Source organism: Tenrec ecaudatus, chromosome 9 (genome assembly GCF_050624435.1).
Source record: "Tenrec ecaudatus isolate mTenEca1 chromosome 9, mTenEca1.hap1, whole genome shotgun sequence".
Taxonomy (NCBI): domain Eukaryota; kingdom Metazoa; phylum Chordata; class Mammalia; order Afrosoricida; family Tenrecidae; genus Tenrec; species Tenrec ecaudatus.
In genome coordinates, this window is record NC_134538.1 from 137,374,398 (window position 1) to 137,400,696 (window position 26,299).

Sequence of the window (26,299 nt, forward strand, 5' to 3'; positions counted from 1 at the left end):
CGATGTGACGCGCTGTAAGTCTATAAGATGCTTTACTTAATAAAGAGGAGCTGGTGAAGGAGAGAGAGAGAAAGAGAGATCATTGTTGCTTTGACCTCAGAGACTAGTTAGAAGGTTCCTGGGTGTTCTGGGGACTCTGGGCCACCCCTTCTGAGACCAGCGGATCTAGTTAGTACGTCATCTGTATTTTGCTTTCATCCCTCCCCTTCACTGTCTTTGGGAACATTTCAGCCTTATATCAGTTTTGCTACAAAGAAAAAAGAAGACTTCTTTACACGCTTAGGCCAGAAGGTCAATGAGAGAACAGCAAGCCCCAGGCATCAAGTGGTCGATGTGGTAGGAACCTCGGGTCCTAGGAAGAGTCTGCCTCAGCTTTCTCCAGGAGCAAAGCAAGTCTCCAGGACAGTTATGGTCATTGGTGGAAACCCTCCTTCAAGTTTGCATGCATCTGAATACAAACAGCCAACAAACCACCCCCTAAAAGCGAAGGCATCATGAGCACCTGGGTACATTCTGATGTACCACACTGCCACATGCACATGATAGTGACACTCGTCAGCTGAAGGGTCACACTTTCTTTTCTTGTGCTGAATGAAGATGATGGGGTCCTGAAGCGAACAGTGAGTCAAAGCCTGTAAGAGGAAACACTTGAAGTAGTTGCCATTAGAAGCCATAACCAAGACAGCAACAGCAGGAGGGCTACCTGCTAGCAGAGAACACTAGAACCCAAAGAAAGAAGGACGGACAGTCCGCCAGCTCGGGTGGAGGACAGGGGAGCCAAGAGGTGCCTGGGTTATACCCCAGTTTCTCCAGACACCACTGCAATCGCTCTCGGCGTGGCAGAGTTAGAGAAAAGTGTTTCGATAAAGTATAGAACAGCACACTCGTCTTCACAGAGGGGCACACTCCAATCGTACAACTGAACTAGGGCGACAAAAATCAAAACTGTCCTCCCAATGGTTCTCAAAGAGGACAGGCGAAGATGAAAGAGAAAGGGGAAAATGGATTCATGTAAAATGAGAAAATAAACATTTCTGAGAAACACGAAAATAGTAAAAAAGAGGAAATTATTGCCATGCACACAATTTTAATGTTGCATAAAGATGCTCCGGTATCACTTGCATAGACCCCTCAAACCAACAGGGTCCGGAGTGCCGTGCCATCGGAAAAATGGCTGATGTCATCAGGGCAATGGCCTTGTAACCCAGGGGCTGACTGACAATGTTTTACTTTTGTGCTTCTATTGGCCTTTGCTTTCCTGTCACTAGTTTGCTTGTTTGCTGGTTGGTTTATTGCTGTAGTTGGTGTAGTTGATCTAATGGGGTTTTGATTTTGTCATCATACGGCCAAAGTAAACCTGAGTTGTGCATATTCCATGGACAATCAGATGGATCCTGGGTTCCCACTTAACTCTAGACCCAATCCAAAAATACTTAGTTCTAATAACATGGCCCTGCTCGATACTGACCTTCATTAAATGATCACTGAAGATAAGGGTGCTATAGCAAAGTGTGGTGAAGAGAGCAGATGGTGCCGGGCTATGAATCAGAATAGTGTCTGGGAGCTTCAAAGCTTGTATTCAAACAAGCAGCTATCTAAGGGAGGAGTCAACTAAGTCCACATGGAAGAAGCACACCAGCTTGTGTGATCCAAAGATGACAATAACAAAATTCAAATATGGTGATGAGAAAAATATCAGAGCTAAAATTATGAACATATAATTTGTAGAAGGCTATGGGGGTAGCATTCTTCAGAGTTTCTAGTCAGATTAAGCTGCTGGCAGATCCCCACTAGCCACAGGCAAGGCTCTGAAACAGCTTTACTATCAGATAGGGATTATTGTAATCCTGATTATCCTGGATCGAACTTGATAACTTGGTCAGTTGACCTCCTTTTTGTCCCAACCTGAAATTCTTCTCCATGCAAATATGTCTAGATAGTTCAATGACAAAAATTTCTTCCCTGCCTTTTTTCTTTCTTACTCATTATTTGTATGTTTATCTTTATATTATTATTATTATTTTATCCCTACCACTTTATTTTGTTTTTTATGATTTCTGTTGGGTTTCCCAGTTTGTGTATCACAGAAGGAGGAGATGCACAGAGATAAGAACTGATGTAAGGGTTTAGGAGAGAGAGAGGTTACGGGGTGGGAAATAGGGAGGTTGAGGGAACTGGAGGAGCCAACAATGATGTGGGACTGGGGAGGAAGCATTAGAACCAATTGTGATTACACAAATCATTTTAAAGTGAATTAACCACGGAAGTATATAATATGTGAACACTATGTCAGGAAAACCAGGAGAGAAAAAAGGGGAAAGAACCAAACTCGACCAATGGTTACCAGGGTGAAGGGGAAAGGGTTGTCTGTATGGGCCATTGAGTTCATGTCAATGGTGGTAGAATAATTGGAAAAGGATGTCAGTCATGGCTGGACGGCACAGAGTACCATCAGTGGCACTGACACGGAGGGGCACGGCAGGGGAGGCCGGGGGAAGGGTGTGCTAGCAAGGAGTAGGAAAAGACAATGTTCTGAAATTGATTGTGGTGATGACTGTACGACTCTTCTTAATGCGATCGGATGATTGAATGGTATATATGTGAAATGTGTGCCAATAAAACAATTTTTAAAAGATGCATCTGTATCTAACAGGAAAATTAGTCAACTTAAATCCATTTATTCAACTAATATTTACTGACCCGGTTGTGAGGTCACAGTGAACAAAACATAACGCTGGCTTCTGGAGTGGACATTCTAGGAGGGGAAGCTAAAAATAAGCAGAGTATGTACAAATACAATAATAGACATGGTATTTCAGATCTTGAAGCTATACAGTAATGTATGGAATGTATAATAATAGATATAGTATCATAGATCATGATTAGTATAATAGAATTAAATAAAGGAAGTAAGGGAGAGGGGAGTGCACGAGGGGGCTGATGGGTGGTGGGGGGAGGTGGTTTAAAGTGACATAGAAATTTTCACTAAAATGACACTTCAGCAAAGACCTAAAGAGATAAACCACAAAGGCATTTGGAAGAATTGTCCAGGCAGAAAAACACAAGGGGAAAAGCTCGGCGGCTGGAAGAGGCAGAGACCAGCAGGACTGCAGCACTGTTACGTGAGGGGAGGTCTGCGGGGCTGATAACACAGACGGACAAAAGGACAAACCAATCTGGCTTCCAAGCACGGCCAGGGAGCTCCTTGGAGGCACGGATAGCTAGACTTGTCTTACATACGTTGGACATGTTGTCAGGAGACCCCGGTCCCTGGAGCAGCAGAGGGGCAGCGGGAAAGATGAAGGCCTCATGGGATGGACTGAGCCAGTGGCTACCACACTGGACTCAAACCTAAAAAAACGGTGAGGACGGCACAGGGCCGGGCGGGGTTTTGTTCTGGTGTGCACAGGGTCACGATGGGTCAGAACCAAATCGATAGCAATTAACAGGGGGAAAGGGTGTCAGGAGACAACAGAAGAAAGGGAATTGGAGTCAGCCAATGATTTCCAAATGTTTGCTACAATAGGTTGAAAAGCTAAGGGGCATTAGCCTCAGTAGCGGTAGGATGACCCATGATGGCAGGATAACTGCCGGAGCGATGTCCCTGAACATAGCAATGGGCGCAGAGCCAAGCACCTGAGTACCAGATGAGCCCGAACCTGAGCTGGACAGACCGCCAGCAGTGAGAAGATGTGGATGCAGGTGCCAGGAGAAGGCTGGTGGGAGGGTAGAGGAGCAGGGACGTTGTCTCTGGTTCCTCTGGACAGGCTCTCGGTGCAACTGAAAGCAGCTGAGAGTGAAGTAAAGGAACGAGGGGTTGAAGTTTGGGGAAAAGAGAGGTACCAAGGTATCCAGGCAAGCCAGTGAGTAAAAGCCCTGGGAGAACGTGGTCCAACAACCAGGGAGCACAAAGGGCCAACGGGCAACTAGGCCATCCCTTTAAAGAAAGGCCAATCAGCATAGTCACTTTTTCATCCAGCTTGGGGAGCTCTGGTGGCATAGTGGTTGGGCTTGGGGCTGCAATCCTCAAGGTGAGCAGTATGAAATCACCCTGCCACTCCTTGGGAGAAAAGGGGCTTTCTCCTTCTGTCGACAGTTAAAACTGTCTCAGAAACTCACAGGGGCAGTTCTAGCCTGTCCAATCGGATCCAGATGAGTCGGTATGGACTCAATGGTGGCCACTGAGTATAGGTTGGACCTACACAGAGAGATGAATTCTGCCATCATCAGAGTTCTGACTACAGAGGGAGGACACATGGAGAGGATGCAGATTTAGGGGTCCCGGTAAGGGAAGAATTCAAACAAGCGCTCAGGGGATCTAAGATAGACACCGTGAGGTCTGACGATCCCCTTCCCTACGGAATGGCCAGGGGTCAGTAAGTAGACAACTACAGACACATTCACGATCTATGGAGAAACCAAGCAGGCTGCACTAATTACTAAGTAGAGTGCAATCCCAGTTCCAGGGAGAAACCAAACCCACAGCCATCAGTAACCAAGCTAATACCAAGATAAAAATGAGTAACATTTAAATAAAGGTAATAATGAATAACGTTTAAACAGACCGCGGGGCAAGCTAGCTCAGGTTACAAAGCTGCTTTCGTAAACTTTTCATTCTCGGAAGTTGTTACTTCTGCTAATAAAAATGTGAAAAACACTCTGTTATTATCGCTAGCTCATAATCGTCACCCCTTAGCTAACGGATTGTGCTTTACAAGTTGGGTTTTCGAACACCGAGCCAATTTTTCTTAATCAGATATTTACATAACTTAATATTGTACCATAACTAGAAAGATTCATTTCAAATGCGTGGCTGGGTTGTTAAGAAGCAAAAATGGTAGTGAATGGTCACCAACAGTTATACGCAGTTTGGAATTTAAAAATTAAATCACCAAAAAGTAGCCACAGCCAAACAAAAATCAAGATACTGTTCATGGGTAGTAAGAAAGAGATGGAGAGCAACATTTTAAGTTATAGATTGACCAAGATGCTTGTTATTGTTGTTGTTGTTGTTAGGTGCCATTGAGTTACCTCTGACTCATAGGGACCCTAGGTTCAAAGGTGGAACACTGCCAGGTCCTGCACCAGCCCACCAGCGCTGTGGTGTGTGAGCCCATGTTCACGGCCACTGTGTCAACCCATCTCATTGAGGGACTTCTTCTCTTTCAATGACCCTCCACTTGGCCAAGCAGTTTCCAAGGTCTCTACTGAGAACATGTCCAAAGTAAAGGAGACTTGAGATATACCAAGTGTGGTCCTTACATAATCTGGTGCCAACTCGGGAATATTAAGACTTTAGGGGTGGAGTTTGGCCTGTCCATCAGGTTGCTGCTTGATGACCTCGTCCGGAGGTCATTTAGTATTCCTGATAAAAGGACACATGGAGCTACGCCAAAGCCCTGGAACTGAGGCGCCATGTAGAGACCCGTGCCAGTGCTGAGATGCCTCTACTGTCACTGGGTTCACAAGACTTTCCACCCATTGGCCTGTGATCTTTCTGCATTCGCACCATTGCATGTGCTTCGTGAGTCTGATGAGGACTTTATAGATTGTCATTGGAATATGGGCAAATATCAGACTTAGGGACTTGATCTGGACGGGGCTGGGTTGTTTTCTCTATATTCACTTGCTCTTTTATCTAAAGCTCTTTCTTATACACGTATAAGTGTCAATGAGTTTGTTTCTCTAGTCATGCCAGACTAACACACCAGGGAGACTGACTGCAGTCCAAACTGGCTTTAAAACCAGTGAAAAGGGAAAACAGAAAAAAACAAAACCATAAAGGGAGTTGAATGGTCCAAAACCAAGCACATCAAAATCTGCTAAGCTTTCAAAGGAATGAACTTTCAAACGGAAATAAGTTGATTAGCGGAAATCCTCAGCAAAATAAATACAATGTTACAAGACTGTCAACCTAGCTTTAATTGAGAAGTCCAGTTCCTGGGAGCTCCTCCGTCTCACGCCTGGCTCTATTATTAAAATAAAGGTCCCATGACTAAGAAGATCACAAGCCACTCTTGCAGTCCCTAGTCTTGAATTTTACATATTTATACGTTTCCATTGTGTTGTTTATTAATTCCTGTAAGCCACTGCAAGTCCTCTGTGGAACAATCCCGTATGTAAGGAAGCAAATATAAACGATGATCAACTGTAGGAAGAGTATCAGATTACGGCACTTAGTTAATGCCTCAAAAGTCCATGTTTTATTTTAAGCCAGCAAGTCGAGAATGCTCCTTTAGTGCCATTTCCCTGGCTGCTCTGAGGCCACATCTGGGCTGAGTCCCTCAGAAACACGTGATGGAGATGCAGCCCTAAGAACAGCCCTTTGCTTGGCTCCTTTTCTCACTGCAGGATCTTTCCCTCCCAAAGCAGCATCAGCACCGACTGGCTGGTCATTCTGTTTACTGAGTACAAGCTTTTCCAGGCCTGACACCATCTCCGCACCAAGGACCTCTGGCTTGCCCTGAGGTCCATTATATCAACCATACCAGCCTTGCAATAAAGGAATGGCCCTTCCTTCAGCGGTGCCCAAATTCGAGCTCCCAGCAACAAAACCCGGAGGGTGTATGAATGCAGGCAGCCCACAGCATTTCTGAAGCTGCCCGTTAGGAGGGCAAACGGGGGTGGGGGTGGGGGTGGGGGGAACTGCCAACCTGTGCTAACAGAGTCCCAGCCTGGAAAGCACACTTGGAGAACCATTACTTCAGATGATGCTACCTTCATGATTAAAACAAATCAGCCACACCTTGCCTATCCTAGTAAGGGTATAGAAGCTTCAGCTAAGCATTTAAATTATCCGAGAGACGCAGGAGATCTGCTGCCATAGTGGGTTACACACGGGCAGCTCACCGCAAAGTCAGCAGTTCGAACCCCCTAGCAGCTGCTCCAAGGGCTGGGGGGGGGGGGGAGAGGCTTTCTACTCCTTTAAAGAATTACAGTCTCAGAAACTCCCAGGTGCAGTTCTGCCCTGCTGTGCAGGGTGCCTCTGAGTCAGCCCACTCGGGGCAGCAAGTCGGGTTGGTTCCTCGGTGGGGAGACAGAGCCGCACCCTACCACCAGCTCCCTGTACTCCAGCATGCACCAACCTGCGACCCAGTCCCCTTTCTCTCCCTTATTCCGACACACCTCGGGGTATGCTCACACCAGCAACCTTTTGGTTAGCAGCAACCACTGATACCACAGACTCAGTAGATGGTTATTAGTTTTCTGGAGGTTTTAAAATATAATCCCTCAATTCTTGGACAATCCTCTCATAGGGTCAGGACCACGCCTCGTCCCTGTGAATCCAAGCTCCGTGACGACTTGACAAATAGAATGCGGCGGAAAGTGACATGGGGTCAGTTTCCTAACCCAGGCTTTATGAGCCAGCACGTTCTACTTCCTGGCTCTTAGAACACTCAGTTCGATCCCAGCCACCTGAGACAAGAATCGCGAGCAGCGCAGGGAGAGGAGCCCAAGGCCCAGTCTACAACCCCCAAGGGGCTCCTGGTAGAGCCGATCGAAGAAGAAAACCACCTTGAAAGTTCTTCTCCACGCTGAGCAGAGGGGACCGGCCCGCTCCAAGCCCAGCTTAAACTGCAGCTTCAGCAGCAGAAGAAATGGCTGATGTTTGGAACCATTACAACTGGGGCTGGTTTATGACATAGCAAGTCCTATCTTTCTTTGCATGCTTTCTTCTCCCTAGCACAGGCAACAACAGATAGGATCCTGACCTGTGTTTTCCACTGCGTTCGGACATTTTCTAAGCGAGGGGCCTTCCAGGGGATTTTTGTCAGTAAACACATAAATTCCTACAAGAAAAATCACTTTAAGGCAAGACGGAACTGTTATGACTCCCACCCCCACTCCCCAAAAATACTCTATAAAATCACTGGTACAAAAGCAGCACCGGTGAAGAAAATGTTCTAAAATTAATGGCGGTGATGACTGTACAACTCTCTCTTAATATCACCGAACTACTAAATTGTATGATGTGAGTTATATGCCAATAAAACCGTTATTAAAAAAACAGCCCCGCTGCTTTGCAATTACAAGTGAGAGAGCGAGAGAACAGAGGGAGAATGACCATCCCCTCTAACGAGCCAGACATCCACAAAGCAACTGTCTGCATGTGTCAAGAGGTAAGGGAGGCGGAGCAGTAGGTGTACAATACTACGAAGATATTTTGGATTTGGGGTGTTTTTTTTGGTATTATTCCTCTTTTATCCCTCCTCCTCCCATGGCCCCTTGATAAATTATATATTATTATTTTCATATCTTACACTAACCACTGTCTCCCTTCCCCCATGGTTTCTGTTGTTCGCATCTCTGGGGTGTTGGGTGGTTATGTGTAGATCACTGCAATCTGTTCCCCCTTCCTCCCCCTCCTCTCTCTACCTTCCCCCGACACTTCTGGTATCACTATTCCTGGAGCCTGTGTGTCTGGTGAGCTCTTTCTTATCTCTTATCTGTACCTGTGCACAGGCTCCAGTCTAACCTGCAGTGAAAGGCAGCATGGGGTCATGAGAGTGAGGGGTGAGGAAACCTCAGTGAACCAAAGGCACTCTGTGTTTCACCAGTGCTATGCTGCACCCTGGTTGGCTCATCCTTTCTTTGTGGCCGTTCTGTGAGGGGATGTCCCATTGTCTATAGATGGGTTTGGGGTTTCCGCTCCAACCCACCTGTTCTCAACAATATGGTTTTTGTTTGGTCTTCTGATCCCTGTAACCCGATCCCATCACCTGGTGATCACACAGGCTGGTGTGCTTCTTCCATATGGGCTGGTTGCTTCTCAGCTAGATGGCTGCTTGTTTAACTTCAAGCCCATAAGACCCCAGACGCTATATCTTTTGATAGCCAGGCACCATCACTTTCTTCCTGGTTTCCTTCCTTTGAACTTACCTTGAATGGAATCGGTGGATTATGGCCTGTCTCCATTACTAGACAGTGAGCCCTTTGCGTATAGGGCGTGTTTGCCCAGCAGGACACCTGGCGTTATCAAATACATTCAGCAAGGATTTGTTGGGCAAATGCTAAATGAGCAGAGCTGAAAGGACTCCCAGAGAACTGGAGCCGATGCCTGAACTGCATGAACATAAACACAAGGTCCTTTTTTAAAAAGTCTATTCTGACACTGAAATTGCTTTAGAAATCACTGATTGTTGGCAGAAGTTAGGGGGTTGGGAGGGGCAGGGGGGCAATGTACCTTTAGCACAGAGGAGTTATTGTTATTAACAACCTCTCTTCCAGGCAGTCAAGTACTGTTGATAACCACGCCCTCCAAGAGCCCACCCTCTGCATCCAGACTCATCACCTGTGACTCAGCTGTACTGGACCACACTTCAACAACCGTGAACTCGGCTTCCCTGATCTCTTCCCTCCTATTCCCAGTCCGTTTCCTTCCAAGTGCGGTTAATGTAATTTCCTTCAATGGCTGTTTTTAATCATACACCCCTTTTCCTACCTCAGAGCCTTCAGCAAAATCCCTATTTTTGACATCTAAACTCTTAGTGAGTTTCCCACACCCTTCGCATTAATTTCTCTACCTACGATCATCTCGGTCCAAGCCCATATCTTGTTACTCAAAAACGCATGCCATCAAAGTCGATGCTGACTCACGGTGACCCTGTAGGGCAGGCTAGAATTGCCCCTGTGGGTTTCTGAGACTGCAACTGTTTACGGGAATAGGAAGCCCCATCGTTCTCCCAAGGAGCTGCTGGTAATTTCGAACTGCTGACCTTGGAGTTGGTAACCGGCTTCTTTACTAAGCCCGGAATAGTCAGAAAAAAACTCTTGACACCCGAGATCGACTAAAGCAGAGTGATGCATGGTTCCTTCTCCATGATATCAGCCAGTCCTCATTATTTTGCCCACGCCATTCCAGAGAGAAGGCCCGAACACTTCTGCGAATGTCACACAAGATAGATTTCCCAGTCGCCCACGGAAATAGACTCTTCCATAGGACACCACTGTCATCTCCATAAGGGGTTATTCAGAGGTGTATTAAAATCTCCTCCTGACAGGCTCAGGAGCCATATGAAGCTGACTGTGTCACCAGGAGCTGCTAGGTTGACTCCAAGGAATAGAGCTTCCCGCTGTGGGGCTACAGGCTGTAGTTTTTAAGTGACTTGGATCTCCGGGTCTCCCTCCAGCAAAGCCACCGAGTGGCTTCAGACCCCCCATCTCTTTGGCTGGCTTGAGACAGCTGAGCTGATGGACCATGACTCCTCCTTGACGAACCTTCTAATCGCAGGGTCTTTAGGCCTTGTCAGTGCAGCTTGGGAATAAGGAAATGTGCGCTTTCCAACCTCTGCATCCAAAGATGGTAATTATTAAAAATATCGAAGGTTTCTTTGGGAGTGGATCTATCATTACATTACCCACGCTACCAAAGCCACCCTCACAGATTCACAGCGATGTTCCCCGACTGGGAGAAACAAGAGAGCCTCAACCTAAGGGAGTGGTTATAACAGCCTGCCCTGGGAACCAGAGCTGCGTGACGCCATTGACCCCATCCGTTTCTCTTAATATGTACATAAAAAAAGATTTTTAAAAAGTTCAAATAAGAAAAGGGAGGGAAAAGAACCTATTTCCATGCACTGTAACTTACAGGAGGCTGAGCTAATAACGACGGACCTGTCCGGCCAAGGCCAGGGCATCAGGGGCAGGTCCTGCAGCAGCAGGCTCTCATCCAGAACCGAGAGTGGCTCAGGACAGAAAAGTACACATTTTGGTAGGGCAATTAGTGAGATGAAAAACATCAAAATCAGCGATGCTCTTCTCCGTGATTGTAACTGACATTCATTCCGACCCTGAGGCCTGGGAGCCTCGGCTTCTGTGTGTAATCACCTGCAGTCCATGGAAAGGAAGCGAGTGAGGGGTGCAACAGGGAACTCTGTCAAGTGAATCACTGGGGTGCTGTTCCTTCCCTGGGCCAGGTTCTCCCTTCCTGTGGTCGGGGAGCTGCCGCTGGCCTCCAAGGATTTCAGGGGGTGGACAGAAAAGGCTGCCCGTGAAGTGCCTAACGCAGCATTACCAGCTGACCACCAACCACCACCCCATCTCCATGTCCATCTCCTGCTCTGGCGCCAGCCTACTGCTAACAGTAGGGAACCCTAAACCCTGTGAACAAGGACCCACATGCCACAGCCCCTGCTAGCCATTTCAGTTTGCTCGCTGCCTGTCTCACCTGCCATCATGGGTGAAGGGAGGAGGGAGCCGAGAAAGAAAGCGCTTCCATTTCAAAGGACAGGCCTACTAACCTGCTTTTCCACTCCAATGGCTCTCCATGACTGGGCCAGAACCAGAACTGTCCCTGCAAAGCTCAAAATCCCACCACTGAAACTAGGAAGTAAGGTTTAACGTCGTAAAGGATGCACTGTCGAAATACTGACATGGCACATGAGGGACAGACTGGTTAAGGAGGGGCATCGTTGTTTTAAATGATCCGTGGGTCTTGTTATCATCAGACCACTCCTATAATTTAAAAAAAAATCACTTTTATAAAGTAAAAAGTTACAAAAGTCAAACAAGCAAACAAAAACTGCTACAAAATCACAAAAACCCCTATTAAACAAATATCAAAATGTGAAGCTATTGTTTCTCAACATACCCTTCATGTAGGGCTACACACTCTCTCCATCTCACTCACCCTTCCCAGAAGAATTCTGGGTGCTTTGATTTAGACCCAGTGAAAATGTCTGTATGGGCAGTAGTGACTCACACTGTGTTCCCTTTCCATGTTCTTTGGGTCAAGGTAGTAAAACGAATGAAGTGTGAGGGGTAGGATCAGAGTGTCGAGCAAATGGAGCAAGATGCCCCATTGAAACTCTCATAGGGCAGCTCTTTCTATCTTCCAAGAAAGAGTGAGTACATTTTCATAATGGGGAAAAAATGCTTAGTACAACTTTCCAGCCCTTTTTTCTCAACCAATGTAGTTTTCTATTTTCTTAAAACCCCTTCATCATAAACCCACAGTGATCTTGCATCCTCTGAGAATATCTATCATGATGAACAATTTGTCAACCTGTCCACATAGCTGTCTGCCCCCTTTCTGCCTTAACTGGCCCAGCAGACCCCTCAGAAGGCGCAGCTTTGAGTAGAATCTTTTTTGGGGGGGGTGGGGGCTCCCTACAGAACATTTTTGCAACCATCCGCTCATCCCAGTGACAGGTTTGAACATGTGTGGAACGAGCCAGGGCACGCATGAACTGGAACCTTCGGAGCCAGACGTTTTCACTGACCCTCATATTGTTCTATTCCCAATGTACTTTAGAGGCACTGACCTGCTAACAGCATAGTCGGAAGGTCAAGCCCACCAGTGACTGCAAGTAACAGCTGAAGCTGTCTGCTCCCCTAATGATTTACAGTCTTAGAAGTCTTATACCAGGTTCCTATGAATCGGAATTCACCCAACGTCAATGCCCAGTACAGACAAAGCCATGGCCGTTCATTAAGACTAGAGTTGTTTGATAGTAAAACCTCATTTACTTAGAGGTTTAACGGTGACCTTAAAGGCAGAACGGCTTCACTGAGCAGACAGGAGCACATGAACAGAGTGACTGGGTGAGCCTCAGTTCATAACTCTCTGTCCATAACCCTCACGGCACAGCCAGGGATACACAAAATCACTTGTGACTGGCATTAAGGAGAGATAATTACCTGCCTAACTTACTGAAACCAGCGCGGCTTACACAGGTGCTTGGGGGTGTGCCCGGGGCGCAGGCAGAGTGAGTAATCTTGTGAAGCTGGAGGGTGAGGGGACCTAGGGAGAACAGGAAGGGGTGGGACTAGTCTGGGAAGCAAATGGCACCAGATAATCAAGAGCTTTAGGTATTTTTCAGAGAATATGGGGGGGGGGGAGGTAGGTGCCCTGGTGGCATAATGGGTTTTTAGTTAGGCTATGACTGCAAGGTTAGCTGTTCAAACTCACCATCCACTCCTCGGGAAACAGAGGAAGCTTTCTGCTCCTACATAGATTTACAGCCTCAGAAATCCACAAGGATGTATAATGATAATTAAGGATACAAAGGGATCTAGGGAACGGGGGTGGGTGGGGGGCAGGGGGAACAGGGTGAGAGATGGGGAAGGAAAGGAGGTTTCAAGAGTAACTAATGAGGACAAGAGGGGGGAAGGAGCACTAGAACGGATTATGATTGTATAAATCATCTTAAAGGCAATTTAACCATGCGATAGGGGGAAAGCTCTAAAGTAGATGTGGGGGTGATTGTCCAATTCTCATGATAGGATTAAACCATTGAATTATATGATATGTAAACTACTTGCTGAGGTAGTTACATAATCTAATATCAACTTGAGACTATTAAGCATGAAGGGGTACAGTCTAGTCTGTCAATCAGGTGCAGCTTGATGACCTCATTTGGAGGTGCTGAAGGAGATCAATAGCTCACGAGAAGCCAGACACACTCTCTCTACTTTATCTCCCTGTGAGACCTTCCTGTTGACCAGCCACATGGAGACACACCAATGGAGCCAGAGCCCTGGAGCTGCAGGAACCATGTTGAGACCCATGCCAGGCCTGTCCTATTTGTAATAGTAGCAAAATTACAGTTATGAAGTAGCAGCAAAAATAATTTTATGGTTGGGGGTCACCACATGAACTGTATTAAAGGGTTGCGGCATTAGGAACATTGAGAACCACTGATCTAAAGGGATCAGGGCTGCTGAAATGCTTATCAGCACTTGCATTTTATTTTTGTTTGGGCTCTACGGGGCAACTGGGTGAACATAAGCACTGAAATTGTCCACTTATACAAGAAGTGAACATGGTGGTATTAGAGCAAAATCAATTCAGACAGTGTTGAAATATATGTGGCTTTCTTGCCAGGTCACTTTCAGCATGAAGGCAATCTTCTGCTACTTATTTTTTTTTTTAAGCAAAAGTTCAAAAGGAACTTAATAGCATGAATGCTTTTAGAAATATATGGGAACATTCAGATCTGAATGGAGAAGGCTTTTAAGAATAACTAGGGAGGGGGGTGGAAACAATGGAAGGTAGATTTTTGCCTTTCCAAAAACATCAGGAAGAGAATTTACCTTATCAATGTTTTTTTGTTTGTTTTTAATCATTCTATTGGGGGCTCATAAAACTCATCACAATCCATCCATCCAGCCATTGTTTCAAGCACTTGTGTACATGTTTCCCTCATTCTCAAAACATTGGCTTTCTACTTGAGCCCTTGGTATCAGCTCCTAATTTTTTCCCTCCTTCCTGCTCCCCCCTCCATGAACCCTTGATAATTTATAAATTATTATTTTGTCATATCTTGTACCATCCAGAGCCGCCGCTTACCCACTTCTCCGCTGTCCATCCCCCCAGGGAGGAAGTTATATGTAGATCCTTGTAATCTGTTCCCCCTTTCTCCCACACCTTCCCTCTACCCTCCCAGTATCGCCACTCTCACTTTATCAATGTTAATCACCCGACACCTTAACTAAAAACTATAACAAGCTAATCCCAATGGTTTGAAGACAAACACAATTCACTTCAATGTAACACAGCGATGAGAGAGCATCGGCGTTGATGTCTCCTGACAGGGTAGCAGGGTAGAGCCAGGAGCAGCTGAAATGTTCTCACATCTATGCAATAACCAACTGAGGGCATTCGGCTTCCAACCTCGCTCTCCTACGATCCCCTTGTCCACCATCCACCAAGCAGCTAGGGAGTCTTTGTGGTATTTTACTCCTTTGAAAAAGTTTGCATTGGATACATTAAAACTTTTAATGAAAAATAAAATGATTGTTATTCGAGAGATCTTTTAATGAAACACACATCAGGTTTCTGGTGTTCTCCAGCATAAACACTTCAATGGCCACTCATTGGATGTCATATGACATCCAACCTCACCATGAACTTCACCAGCCAGCACGGTCTGTCTGGTTTTGCATTTCTGCATCTGACCTTGTGCCATTTTCTCCCCTGCTCTCTACCTTCTGGCGATTCCTATCTTTTTTTTTAGTCATTTTACTGGGGGCTCATACAATGCTTATCACAAACCATACATACATCAATAGTATAAAGCATATGTGTACATTCATTGCCCTCATCATTCTCAAAACAATTGCTCTCCACGTAAGCCCCTGGCATCAGCTCCTTATTTTTCTCCCTCCCTTCCCACCCCCCTTCATGAACCCTTGATAACTTAAAATTATTTTGTCATATCTTACACTGTATGATGTCTCCCTTCACCCACTTTTCTGTTGACCGTCCCCCAGGGAGGAGGTTATATGTAGATCCTTGTAATCGGTTCCCCCTTTCCACCCCATCCTCCCTCCACCCTCCCGGTATCACCACTCTAACCACTGGTCCTGAAGGGATCATCTTCCCTGGATTCCCTGGATTTCCAATTCCCATCCGTACCAGTGTACTTCCTCTGGCCTAGCCAGATTTGTAAGGTAGAATTGGGATCATGATAGTTGGTGGGGAGGAAACATTTAAGAACTAGAGGCAAGTTATATGTTTCATCGTTGCTACACTGCACCCTGATGGGCTCGTCTCCTCCCCGCGCCCCTTCTGTAAGGGGATGTCCAGTTGTCAAATGGCTACTTTTAAAAGAAGATCACCAGATCCTTCTTCTAAGGCACCTCTGGGGCTTGAACTGCTGACCTTTTCAGTTGACAGGAAAGCACTTTTAACCATTCACTGTCCAGGGACTCCTCAGCGGCTTATTAGATGAGCCTACGACCACATCAATCAACGCAGCCATTTCCCAGCAGTAACGCCTCCATTTCTGAATCCGTGTATGTACAAGAGCATCGCTTGTGCCTGGTATCCTTTTTCTCTTTCTTCCCTAATGGTTAATGTTCATCGAGGGAAATTAAAATGCTCAGAGGTGAAGTGGAATCAAAATGGTTATTTCCCATGTTGAAACGAGAACCTTGCTGGGCAAACTGCAATGCTCTTTAAAAATCAGCGGCCGTTTGCATTGGAAGATGATGATTTGCTTGCAGAAACAATACAATGCCTGCTCTCCGCTGCCGTCCTTTCTCTATCCAGGGAACAAAGGCATTATCTCGGCAGTCAGGAAAGGACCTTCAGTTAATTTGTTTTCATGGATTCAGCTCTGCTCAGCAAGTTCATTCATTCATTCATTAAAATGAACGGCACACACACAAAAAATCATGTGTTCCTCAATTAACTGCCGGCAATCATGGGTGGATTCTGAAACACGAAAGGCTGCCCGTTTCACTTGGGAAAACCCAGGATATGACCCCTTTATCACTATTTAGCAGACATGTCATAGAGGAAAGCTCTTACCGTACTCTTAGTACACCAGAACCAGAGTGGAAGCATTTTCAATCAAGAGAAATTGCCTTTGTTCTACATAAAGATGCCAGCGCTGAGTGGAACAGCCCTGAAGGTCTTTTTCCATCGAAAAAACCAGGCAACTAAATGCTGCCTAAAACTTGGCATGCAGATTTAAAGTGAACCATGTGGGGCATTTTCGAAGCATTACAAAATTGCTTCGAAATGCACATTTTCCATTTGGAAGTCTGATGTGGGGACAATATTTCTTAAGAAAACCATTGTACTCCGAGTCCTTATAGCCGTTGTTAAAGGAGCCCTGATGGGACAAGGGTTAGGCACTCGGCTGCTACCTGAAAGGTCGGCAGTTCAAACTCACAGGGTCTACGTGAGCAAGACGGGGATCTACTTCTGTGACGATGTCAGCTAGGAATCCCTCAGGGGCGCGTCTACTCTGAGTGAACACGAGTTTGCTACTTATTGGAATCAACTCGATAGCATGCAATAATTGATATGCTAATGTCTACATAAATGTTTTATGTATAATTAAATGGATGTGAATAATAAACAAAATATTAATTTTAGCAGATAATTTGTCAACATACTTTTCCTTGACCTGGATTACTTTAAAGCAGGATTTTCCACAGGGGAGGTTTCAGTGAGTTCACGACAGCTCCTGAATGCAGTCAGTTAATACAGGCCTTTGAGCCATAACTCCGTAGGTGATGTATAATGCTGGGGGCTAGGCTAATGGACCGGAGCACACGGTCTGCTGAAAGACAAAAGCTGCACCTCCATCCAAGCCCTTCCCTTGCACCTAAGACACAGCTCAGGCAGAGAGAGTCCAGGAGCACTGGAAGAGCAGCCAGTTGGAGATCTCGGTCTGAAATGTGAGAAGCTGAGAGCAGAGGCACCAGAGACTATGGGCAGAGCAGGGGTGCCAGGCTAAGAGCAGAGGCCGAGGCAAGAGAACCATGAGACAGAAGAGCCCTGTCATGACCACAGGACTGTGAGACGGAGCAATAGGTGGGCTTCCTGGGCCATGGAGAGGGTCTAGGGGCTACATGGCTGAGCAGCTGAGGGTGAGAGAAAGGCTTGGCTGTTGGCTGCAGAGAGGTGCTGCTGTGACCCAACCGCTGTGTCCTTCACATTTTCTGATCTGGGCCTGTGAGCTTCCTAAGTAACCGCCCTTCCACCTTCATCATGAGTGCTGTCTGTGAGATCTGTGGAGCCATCGCAAGCAAGCAGTGAACCCAGCACAGAAGTCGTCTGCTGTGGAAGGAAAGGTTGGTGTCAGAGGAGGGACAGAAGGATGGAGAGTGGAGGCATGTCTGACCCTTGCCTTGTGGCAACACAGAAGCCAGAGGTCAGTATGGCCACCCCTACACTGTTAACTGCCGGTTCCCACAGGTGTTGAAAAGAATATTATTATCTACTCTTAAACATAATCAGAGAGAGAAGCAAATGAACACAATGCTCTACTTATAATAAAGTTAGCATAAAGCTTTAAGAATCTCCAACTCCCCCCAACTACCATGATCCGAATTCTACCTTGCAGAGCTGGATAGGGCAGAGGTTGTACACTGGTACATATGGGGGCTGGAGGCACAGGGAATCCAGGGTGGATGATACCTTCAGGACCAAGGGTGTGAGGGACGATGCTGGGAGAGTGGAGGGTGAGTGGGTTGGAAGGGGGGAACTGATTACAAGGATCCACATGTGACCTCTTCCCTGGTAGAGGGACAGCAGAGAAGGGGGGAAGGGAGACTCCGGATAGGGCAAGATATGACAAAATAACAATGCATAAATTACCAAGGGCACATGAGGGAGGGGGAAAAAAAAAGAGGACCTGATGCAAAGGGCTTAAGTGGAGAGCAAATGCTTTGAGAATGATTGGGGCAGGGAATGTGCAAATGTGCTTTATACAATTGATGTATGTATATGTATGGATTGTGATAAGAGTTGTATGAGCCCCTAATAAAATGTTAAAGAAAGAAAGAAAGAAAGAAAGAAAGAAAGAAAGAAAGAAAGAAAGAAAGAAAGAAAGAAAGAAAGAAAGAAACTATACTGGAAGGGAAAAAAAAAGAATCCCCAAATACACTGTTTCGCCTGGGAGGCAGGATGGCATGGATTGGGAAATGTTGACTGAGTTTCCACTAACCCTCTGGTGAAGCCATCTTTGGGGTCTCAGATAAGTCATAATTATTGTGGGTCTCCTTTTTGTTTGTGTGTTCTTAACCCATCATCAAAGGAGTTGAGTGTGGGCCACTGTATCTCCACAGAAGCTGTGCCTGAGGAGGCATTTGGGAAATATGGGAGGTTAATAGCTTTCTCGGAGACTGGGGGTTCACACACACACGCAAGAACTGCTGTATCCAACTTCCACTTTTTCTGCTGTTCGTTCCATTCATGAGAACCTCCATTACAACTGCCTGAGCCTAGGTTATAACTCCTTGTTACACAGGCACGTGTTTTTGTCAGTGGTAACAAACACACACACTGGTTTTTCTCAAGGCTGCAACTATCGCCAAAATACCCACTTCTGTGTGGGACGTTAGTAAGGGGCACTTGCCGTTTCAAAAACCACCTCTTTCGTGACGAATCCACTCCCCGCCGTAGAGTCTGCAAGGGCACAGGCAGGGCCAGCACACTTCTGCTGCCATTGCATTTACGGTGATGCTTCCAACAGGTACAACAGTCAACTGCTTTAGCACGTCTTCCAGGATGGTCAGCGCTACGCATTTATTCATCTAAATTGGTGGTTCTCAACCTTTCTAGTGTCGTGACCATTTCATACATTTCCTCATGTTGTGGAGACCCCCAACCATAACATTATTTTCATTGCTACTTCATCACTGTCATTTTGTTATTGTTCTGAATCAGGTAACCCCTGTGAAAAAGTCGTTTGACCCCCTAGGGGTCACGACCCACAGGTTGAGAATCACTGATTAAAGACAAGTTTCATTATAGGGTCATTGCGTTCCTGCTCTTTCTCCATTAGATCACAATGAGAGTAACGCATTTTTTTTTAATTTTAATATAACTTAAATACACATGCAACTATCTATATACTTCATTACAGGATTATTTAAAAGGTCACAGAATATTTTCATGAACTAAAACACTAGACCTGACCACTGGACTGGGCTACCACAGAAGGCTCTAGACCTGACCACTGGACTGGGCTACCACAGAGGGCTCTAGACCTGACCACTAGACTGGGCTACCACAGAGGACTCTAGACCTGACCACTGTACTGGGCTACCACAGAGGGCTCTAGACCTGACCACTGGACTGTAGTACCACAGAGGGCTCTAGACCTGACCACTGGACTGGGCTACCACAGAGGGCTCTAGACCTGACCACTGGACTGGGCTACCACAGAGGGCTCTAGACCTGACCACTGGACTGGAGTACCACAGAGGGCTCCTTGTAATCCTAGCATTCTGCAAGTCTCTGAACAACTTTCCGTTGGCAAGCCTTGATCATTTGCAAGCCTTTACTTTTACTCTTGCATTTAAAAACACTACATTTCAGTGAAGAAGAGAAATACACAGAGTTGTTAAGGAAAATATGTGGAAACACACACACTTTAGTAAACACACAAACACTGAGCAATGGAAAATTCCACCACATCGATGCCTTTCACACGTCAACAGAGAGGGACCAGAAAACACCTACTGTGGAGCTGCAGCCCTCCACCTGGGTGTGATCTCAAAGGGCTACAATGCGACCTCAGCTGTGGCTGTGCCCTGGTACTCTCCTCAGGTGGGCGGTCACATATGTTGGTGCCAATCTGGCCTTAGCATTTCTCCAAGAAAGTTCACCCCAGAAAATATCTATGAGCCAGCAAGGCAAATGCTCCAAATGTGGAACAAGAGGATCATCTCTCATAACGAAAATGCAAAATCTCCTGAGTACAACTTGTCATTAAAAAGGAAACGTCTGCCCCACAATAGTGGCTTGCAGGTGCTGTGCCTCACTGCTGTGGGGTCAGCTCCGACTTGTGGCGACCTCAGAGGACAGAGCAGAACTGCCCTGTGGATTTCTGAGTCTGCAACTCTCAGAAAGCCTCATCTCTCTCCCACGGAGTGGCTGCGATTGTTCTTTCTCCTCAAATCCAGGGGCTGACAGTATTCCCTCTGTTCCAACATTAAATGCCCCCAAAGACCTAATTTCAGGAATTAGCTCTCCCTACCCCACAAATTGTCTTCTTACCAAGTCTACCTTTTCCATCATGTCTAAGCTTGTCCATCATCGCCTATTTCCAGCACCCTAGGAGCTCCTGGACTCAAGGTCAATGGTTTGCATCCGGCAGCTGCTCTACAAGAGAAAGATGAGGCTGTCTGCGCTTGTAAAATTGGGTTTCAAGTCTTGGAAACCCAAGAAGGCAGTTCTGGCCTGCCCTGTGGGCGCACTGTGGATTGAAGAGGACTCGATGGGGACAAGGAGCTCCAAGACGAGCTTTCTTGTCATTTCTTAGATTTCTTTCATGAGTCACAATAAATGGCCTCTAAAATTTTTGAGGTAGTGCCACCTGGTAAAATAAGCTAAACCCACGTGTCATGTATAGTATATATCTGGTACTTGCTCAAATGGCTAAAAGTCAGAAAATTCCCAATTACATGTAAACAAATGTTAAAGTCGATGGCAAAATATTAATTTGATTCACATACCAGAATAAGTGCAAACTTTCCCAATGAGCATACTCTGTATCACGGAAATTAAATCAGTTATTTAAAAACAAAAAACCTGTAGTGAGGCATTTTAATTAATACACAGGATGATAATCCTTGGCAACCTCTTATAGAAATGCTTCAAAAATTACAGTGAGATGAGATGAAAGCATATTTAAAAACACTCCTACATACATATATGTATGGACACATAGGTACACAGATATATATTTTTAACTATGATATTTGAAAAATAATAAATCGTAATCTATATTGGAAGAAAAGCGATCTTTCATCAGCAGTATCACTTATGGATATGATGCTCTTAATTTTTCCTCACTATCATCACATATTTGTACGATACCAACCTACCAATATCCTGAAACACGTCTTGAATCAAATAAACACATGAAGTATAACAGGATATGTGAGCATTTTCCATTTACTTCTCCACATTAAACACTTCAGACTCAGTCCCTACCGTGTCAATGATCTTCCAATTCCCGATTCTTGGGGGGGGCAGGAGTGTTATAAAGTTAGGGGTTGAGGTTGGTATGGGATGTGGAGAGAAAAGCACATTTGAGGTTAGCATTTTAAACATACCACACTAAACATCAATAGATAAGGATCTGCATTGTTGACCCTTTGTAAAAAGAGACTGATCCAGAGGGTTTGAATAACACTGTCCCCGCCTTGTGAGACCCCGTCTTACCCGCAGGGCCTCGATGACGAGATCTCTGGCCTCCAGCTCTCCTTCCATCACGCTGAGGAGCATGCGCAGCTCAGACTTACTGAGCGTGTCCACATCAAACTCTTTTCTCTGTAAAACAAACAAAGAAAGCCATATTGAAAGCTACTCCCAGGAACCAGGGCCAGGTCCTACGGGTCCCGGAGGGATGGTTTTTTATCCCTGTTGCTCAATCTAAGATACCCTGGGGGACAGGTCAGGTTCAATCTGACCTTCTAGGAAGGAAGACTAAGACCTGACAGTCTGTCTCCCAAATCACTCACTCATTGACGGAGAGATGTTTTCCCAGCTTGTACATCTAGATTTGAAATCTAACCAAATTCCACAACAGAGGGGTGTCCACCTCTAAGCAGTCCCAGTGTATGTTGGGGAACCGTTGCAAGGATGGCCAAGGAAACCCCGATGTGTTCCTCGAAGGGCCCCAGCGCTCAGCCTCCTGGGAGGTCATTACGAACGAATTCCAGGACATGCAATAATAGTAGGTCATGTTTACAGAACAATTGACAGCAGAGGCCATGGGCTGGCAGCCCGCAGGCCAAAATCTGGTCCACAGATGTGGGTTGCCTGAGCCACATCGCGATGCAGTTTGTTTAACTTGGCCATTTGGAAAGAGTCTGAAGACATCACACAGAGAGTCCAGGTCCCTGATTTCTCGTGTAAACCCTGATGGCTGCGTAACCCCAGATTCACATCCCCGCAGAGCCAAGAGTCAAGCAGCAGCTGCACCCTTTAGAAGGTATAGGCCTTTCATTCTGCCAAGGTGTGCCCCCACCCCTCCGCCACCCCCGCCAAACACATGGACACACACCCCCACGTCTGGACCACCACCCATGTCCCGTCAGCTGAGTCCTGTGGTGAGCGGAATTTGGAAGCCCACTATCTGGTTATCAGCGGTTGTTATACAGAGAGGGAGCCAGGCCTAGAATGCATGAGGTTGACACTGAACTTGAGGTCCTGGGGCTCACCCAGTGTTCCCCTGCCTCACCCTCTTCTCCTGACACCCCTTCCCAGGATGACCTTGGCCAATCTCACAGCTTCAAATGCCACTGCTTAGAAGCCATTGACTCTCAACTCCTCTGGCTTCAAGCCTGACCTCTTTCCTGATACACAGTACAAGTAGGTCTTCTGACCCCTGCCTTACAGCAGAAAGAGGGCTGGTTAGGGCAGTGGTTCTCAACCTTCCTAATGCTGCGACCCTTTCACACACTCCCCCCTGCCCCCCCAACCATGAAACTATTGTCGTTGCTACTTCCTCACTGTCATTTTGCTCCTGTTATGAATCGGGCGAACCCTGTGCAAGGGTCATTGGACTACTCCCAAAGGGGTCGCGACCCACCGGTTGAGAACCACTGAGTGATTGGGTTTAAACCTGGACTCTGGTGATTCCTTCCACACCACACGTCTTGTCACAAAAGAGGTACAGCAAGAGCGTCTTAAAAGTAAGGATGGTGAGACTTGGCCTCAAGTACTTTGGACGTGTTTTGGAGAGAGGAGGCCTGGAAAGGTCATCCATCATGCTTGGGAGCCGACAGGGGCAATGACAAAGAGGAAGAGTACACACAGTGGACTGGTGCAGTGGCTGCGACAATGCGCTCAACCCTGAGAACAATGGTGAGGATGGTGCAGTGCTTTGTTCGGCTGTACACACAGTCACTGCGCGTCTGAACCGACCCCTGGCACCCAACGACCACCGCGCAACCTCAGATGTCTAGAACAGGATGTATGGGCAGCACCCGATGGTCTGCACAGTCAGACCTCAGTTACTGAATGCGTCCAAGTTCGAACTTTCCACGACTCAGCAGCAAAAACTTTGAGAAAAAGATGATCAATTGTTTGTCCCTTTGCTGTATAATCAAACCAAAACTCTACGAGAAAGTCTGTCCCCGCCAAGAGTGAGTCACGTGCCGCCTCTCGCCACAGACGCAGAGGGTGAGCCTTCGGTGTAAGAGCCGTTCTTGCCTGGACAACATATAATGCTTGTGGGAGTGCATGAAAACATTCGTCATTATGCTTGTTGGGATTTTTGCGATTTCCTTGTGTAAAATATCATAATCATCGCGCTAAAGAAAATCAGTGATATCCCAGTAAAGGTAAGAGAAAAACTGAGATGCATTATAGTGTTAAAGAAAGAAGTCATTGCAAAATTTGAATTAGGTCGCTGTGTGTCTGATTTGGCAGCGGTAACATGGTAAGAAACATTATCCACATCGTGGGGAGGGCAATGTGATTAAAGCAGCTAATGCGGTGAAAGGTGTGGAACCGTTCACCATGAAACAAAGTGCCCAGACCAGCGGGGAGGTTGAAAGGGACTGTTAATTTGGATAAATCAGAGACAACTCCATGGAATGAGTATCTGAGACAGTGATATGGGAGAAGGCCAAATGCTTCCATACTGATTTAAAATCTGGGGAATATAAATTTTAAAGCGTAATTTTGGAGCCTCAGACCAATTATTTGGTTTTCGATTGTTTTTATTTGTGGGAATACGATGGTCGGTTCTCAAACTTTTCCGTGGGTGTTTGAACATGAATTTGGAATGAATTGAGTTCCACTACTGAGGTATCACTGTATTTTGAATGCTTCGCTTCTAATCTAATCAATACCATTGTGGCTCTGTTTTAGCTAGAAGCACATTCAGAGAAGCCAGACAGCATACCAGGAAGCTTGTGGCAGAACCAGGGTAGGAACTGCATGCTTTAATTTGTCGCACTTCCTCAGCACTGTATCGACCATCGAAGTTCCTTCAACTGAGATGGAAAGGGCGCTGTTCTATCAAGAAGTGAGGAAGAGCTCCTTTAGTACCTGTGTTTTGCCCCCTGCAGATACAGATGGCAACAAAGCAAAGCCCAAAACCGACTCCTGGGGCTTTCACACAGCAGGTTCCTGAACTGGTCATTTGTCAGTTTCAAAGTAATGGCATAAAAGGAAAGGGGGACTACAGCTTGGTGGATCTCTGAACAACGTTTGTGAAAGCGTTATTATCCTGAAATTAGTAAAACAAATTTTCATATGCACTAGACTAGGGGCAGCAAATTGTTTAGATGGAAGAGCCAATCCCGTCCTTCCCAATAATTTAAAAATTATTTGCGAGCCTTAAATATATTTTTACAAGCAAAGGAAATCACCATTCAGAATCATGTTCTGTGATAGTTACATAATCTCATGTCAACTTGAGGATAAGAGGGCAGGGGTGGAGTCTAGCCTATCAATCAGGTCACAGCCTGACGATGCCTCCTTGTGGGGGCAAGGCCTTCTCAGGAGGATTCTGGGAACTCTCTCTCTCTCTGTCTCTCTCTCTCTCTCTGTCTCTCTCTCTCTGTGTGTGTGTGTGTATGTATGTGTTTTCACCTTCAAGTTGAAGAGCTACAGAGAGCTGGAGGAGCCAGCACTGAAATGCTTCCATCAACAGTGGATCCACAAGACTGTGATCCACCCACCAGCCTGTGATCTTCCTGCATTTAGCATCATTGCATGTGCTGTGTGAGTCTGAAGAGGAATGTATGGACTAGTATTGGACATATGGGCTAATATCAGACTTAAGGACTTGATGTGGGCTGGGATAGGATGTTTTCTCAATAAACAATTGCTTTTTGATATAAAGCTCTTTCTTGTACACATGAGTGTCTCTGGGTTTGCCTCTCTAGTCAACCTGGACTAACACAATGTCCTTTGAAAATTTTATAAAGCAAACTATGATAGTTTTATTTTCATCTTCAATTTTACCCCAGAGCCACATGAATGTACTCAGAGAGCTGCAGTTTGCCACCCCCTGCTTGAAAGAGTTACTTAGGATCTCTGGGGCATACTGTTGGGGTGCTAACCCCACAGCTGCTCCCTGGGAAACAGAGGTGGCTTTCTGCTCGTGTGAAGAGGAACAGCGTTTGAAACAACGGAAATTCTACTGTGTTACTGGGTCACTCAGAATCAACTGGATGGAAGTGAGTTTGGTGTTTGGGAGGGGGTTGTTTTTGAAGCAGTTATTTGAAGAGACAGGAGCTAATGATAGAAGGGGCGTGGGGAACCTACAGCAAGCATAAAGGATGCATAGCCTTAGGGGACCCCTCCTTAACATGTTACTTTATCATAGCTCCTTATGTATAACCCAAGTCCAATATACGATTCTTCAAATTCTAACCCCCATATTGTGCAGCAGTGCCCAGGAAATGCTTACAACCCACCTGTTCTCAAGCTTGAGGGGTCTTGCCAATCACCTGGAGATCATGTTATATTATCAATGCCGGGGACCCCCACCTTTGGGTCTAATTCAGGGAGCGCCTGTGTTTGTCCTGAGATTGACCATCTGAATTTCCCCAACGATGCTGACGCTATCTATTAGCCTTTGAGAAGCGCTGGTATAAGCTATCCAAGTCCATTTTCTCACCTGCATAGTGGAAACCTTCACGTCTACCCTGCAGAGTTCTTGTGAGGATTAAACAAGGGCTCAGGGATGAAGCCAGTGCTAAATAAAGGCAGCTGTCTGTTTTTATTAAAGCTGAGAGCACCCAGATGTTTACGTGGGGAGGAATGGGATGTTGGCCATGAGTCTGCTTCTTTGAGAAGCTACCAGCCCAAGTCCAGTGATGATGATGAAAGGCAGACAGACCCTTTCAGCCTGCTGTTTCCCACTGACAT

At 46.1% G+C, this 26,299-nt stretch overlaps 1 protein-coding gene across 1 annotated transcript in view; it reads right to left on the reverse strand.

Moving 5' to 3' along the window:
- Positions 1-26,299, reverse strand: part of CTTNBP2 (cortactin binding protein 2) — a 161,041-nt gene that overhangs the window by 125,034 nt on the left and 9,708 nt on the right. Inside the window, exon 2 of the mRNA XM_075558598.1 lies at positions 21,632-21,739. Coding sequence (XP_075414713.1) covers positions 21,632-21,739 — 108 coding nt within the window. The remainder of the gene's footprint in view (positions 1-21,631; positions 21,740-26,299) is intronic.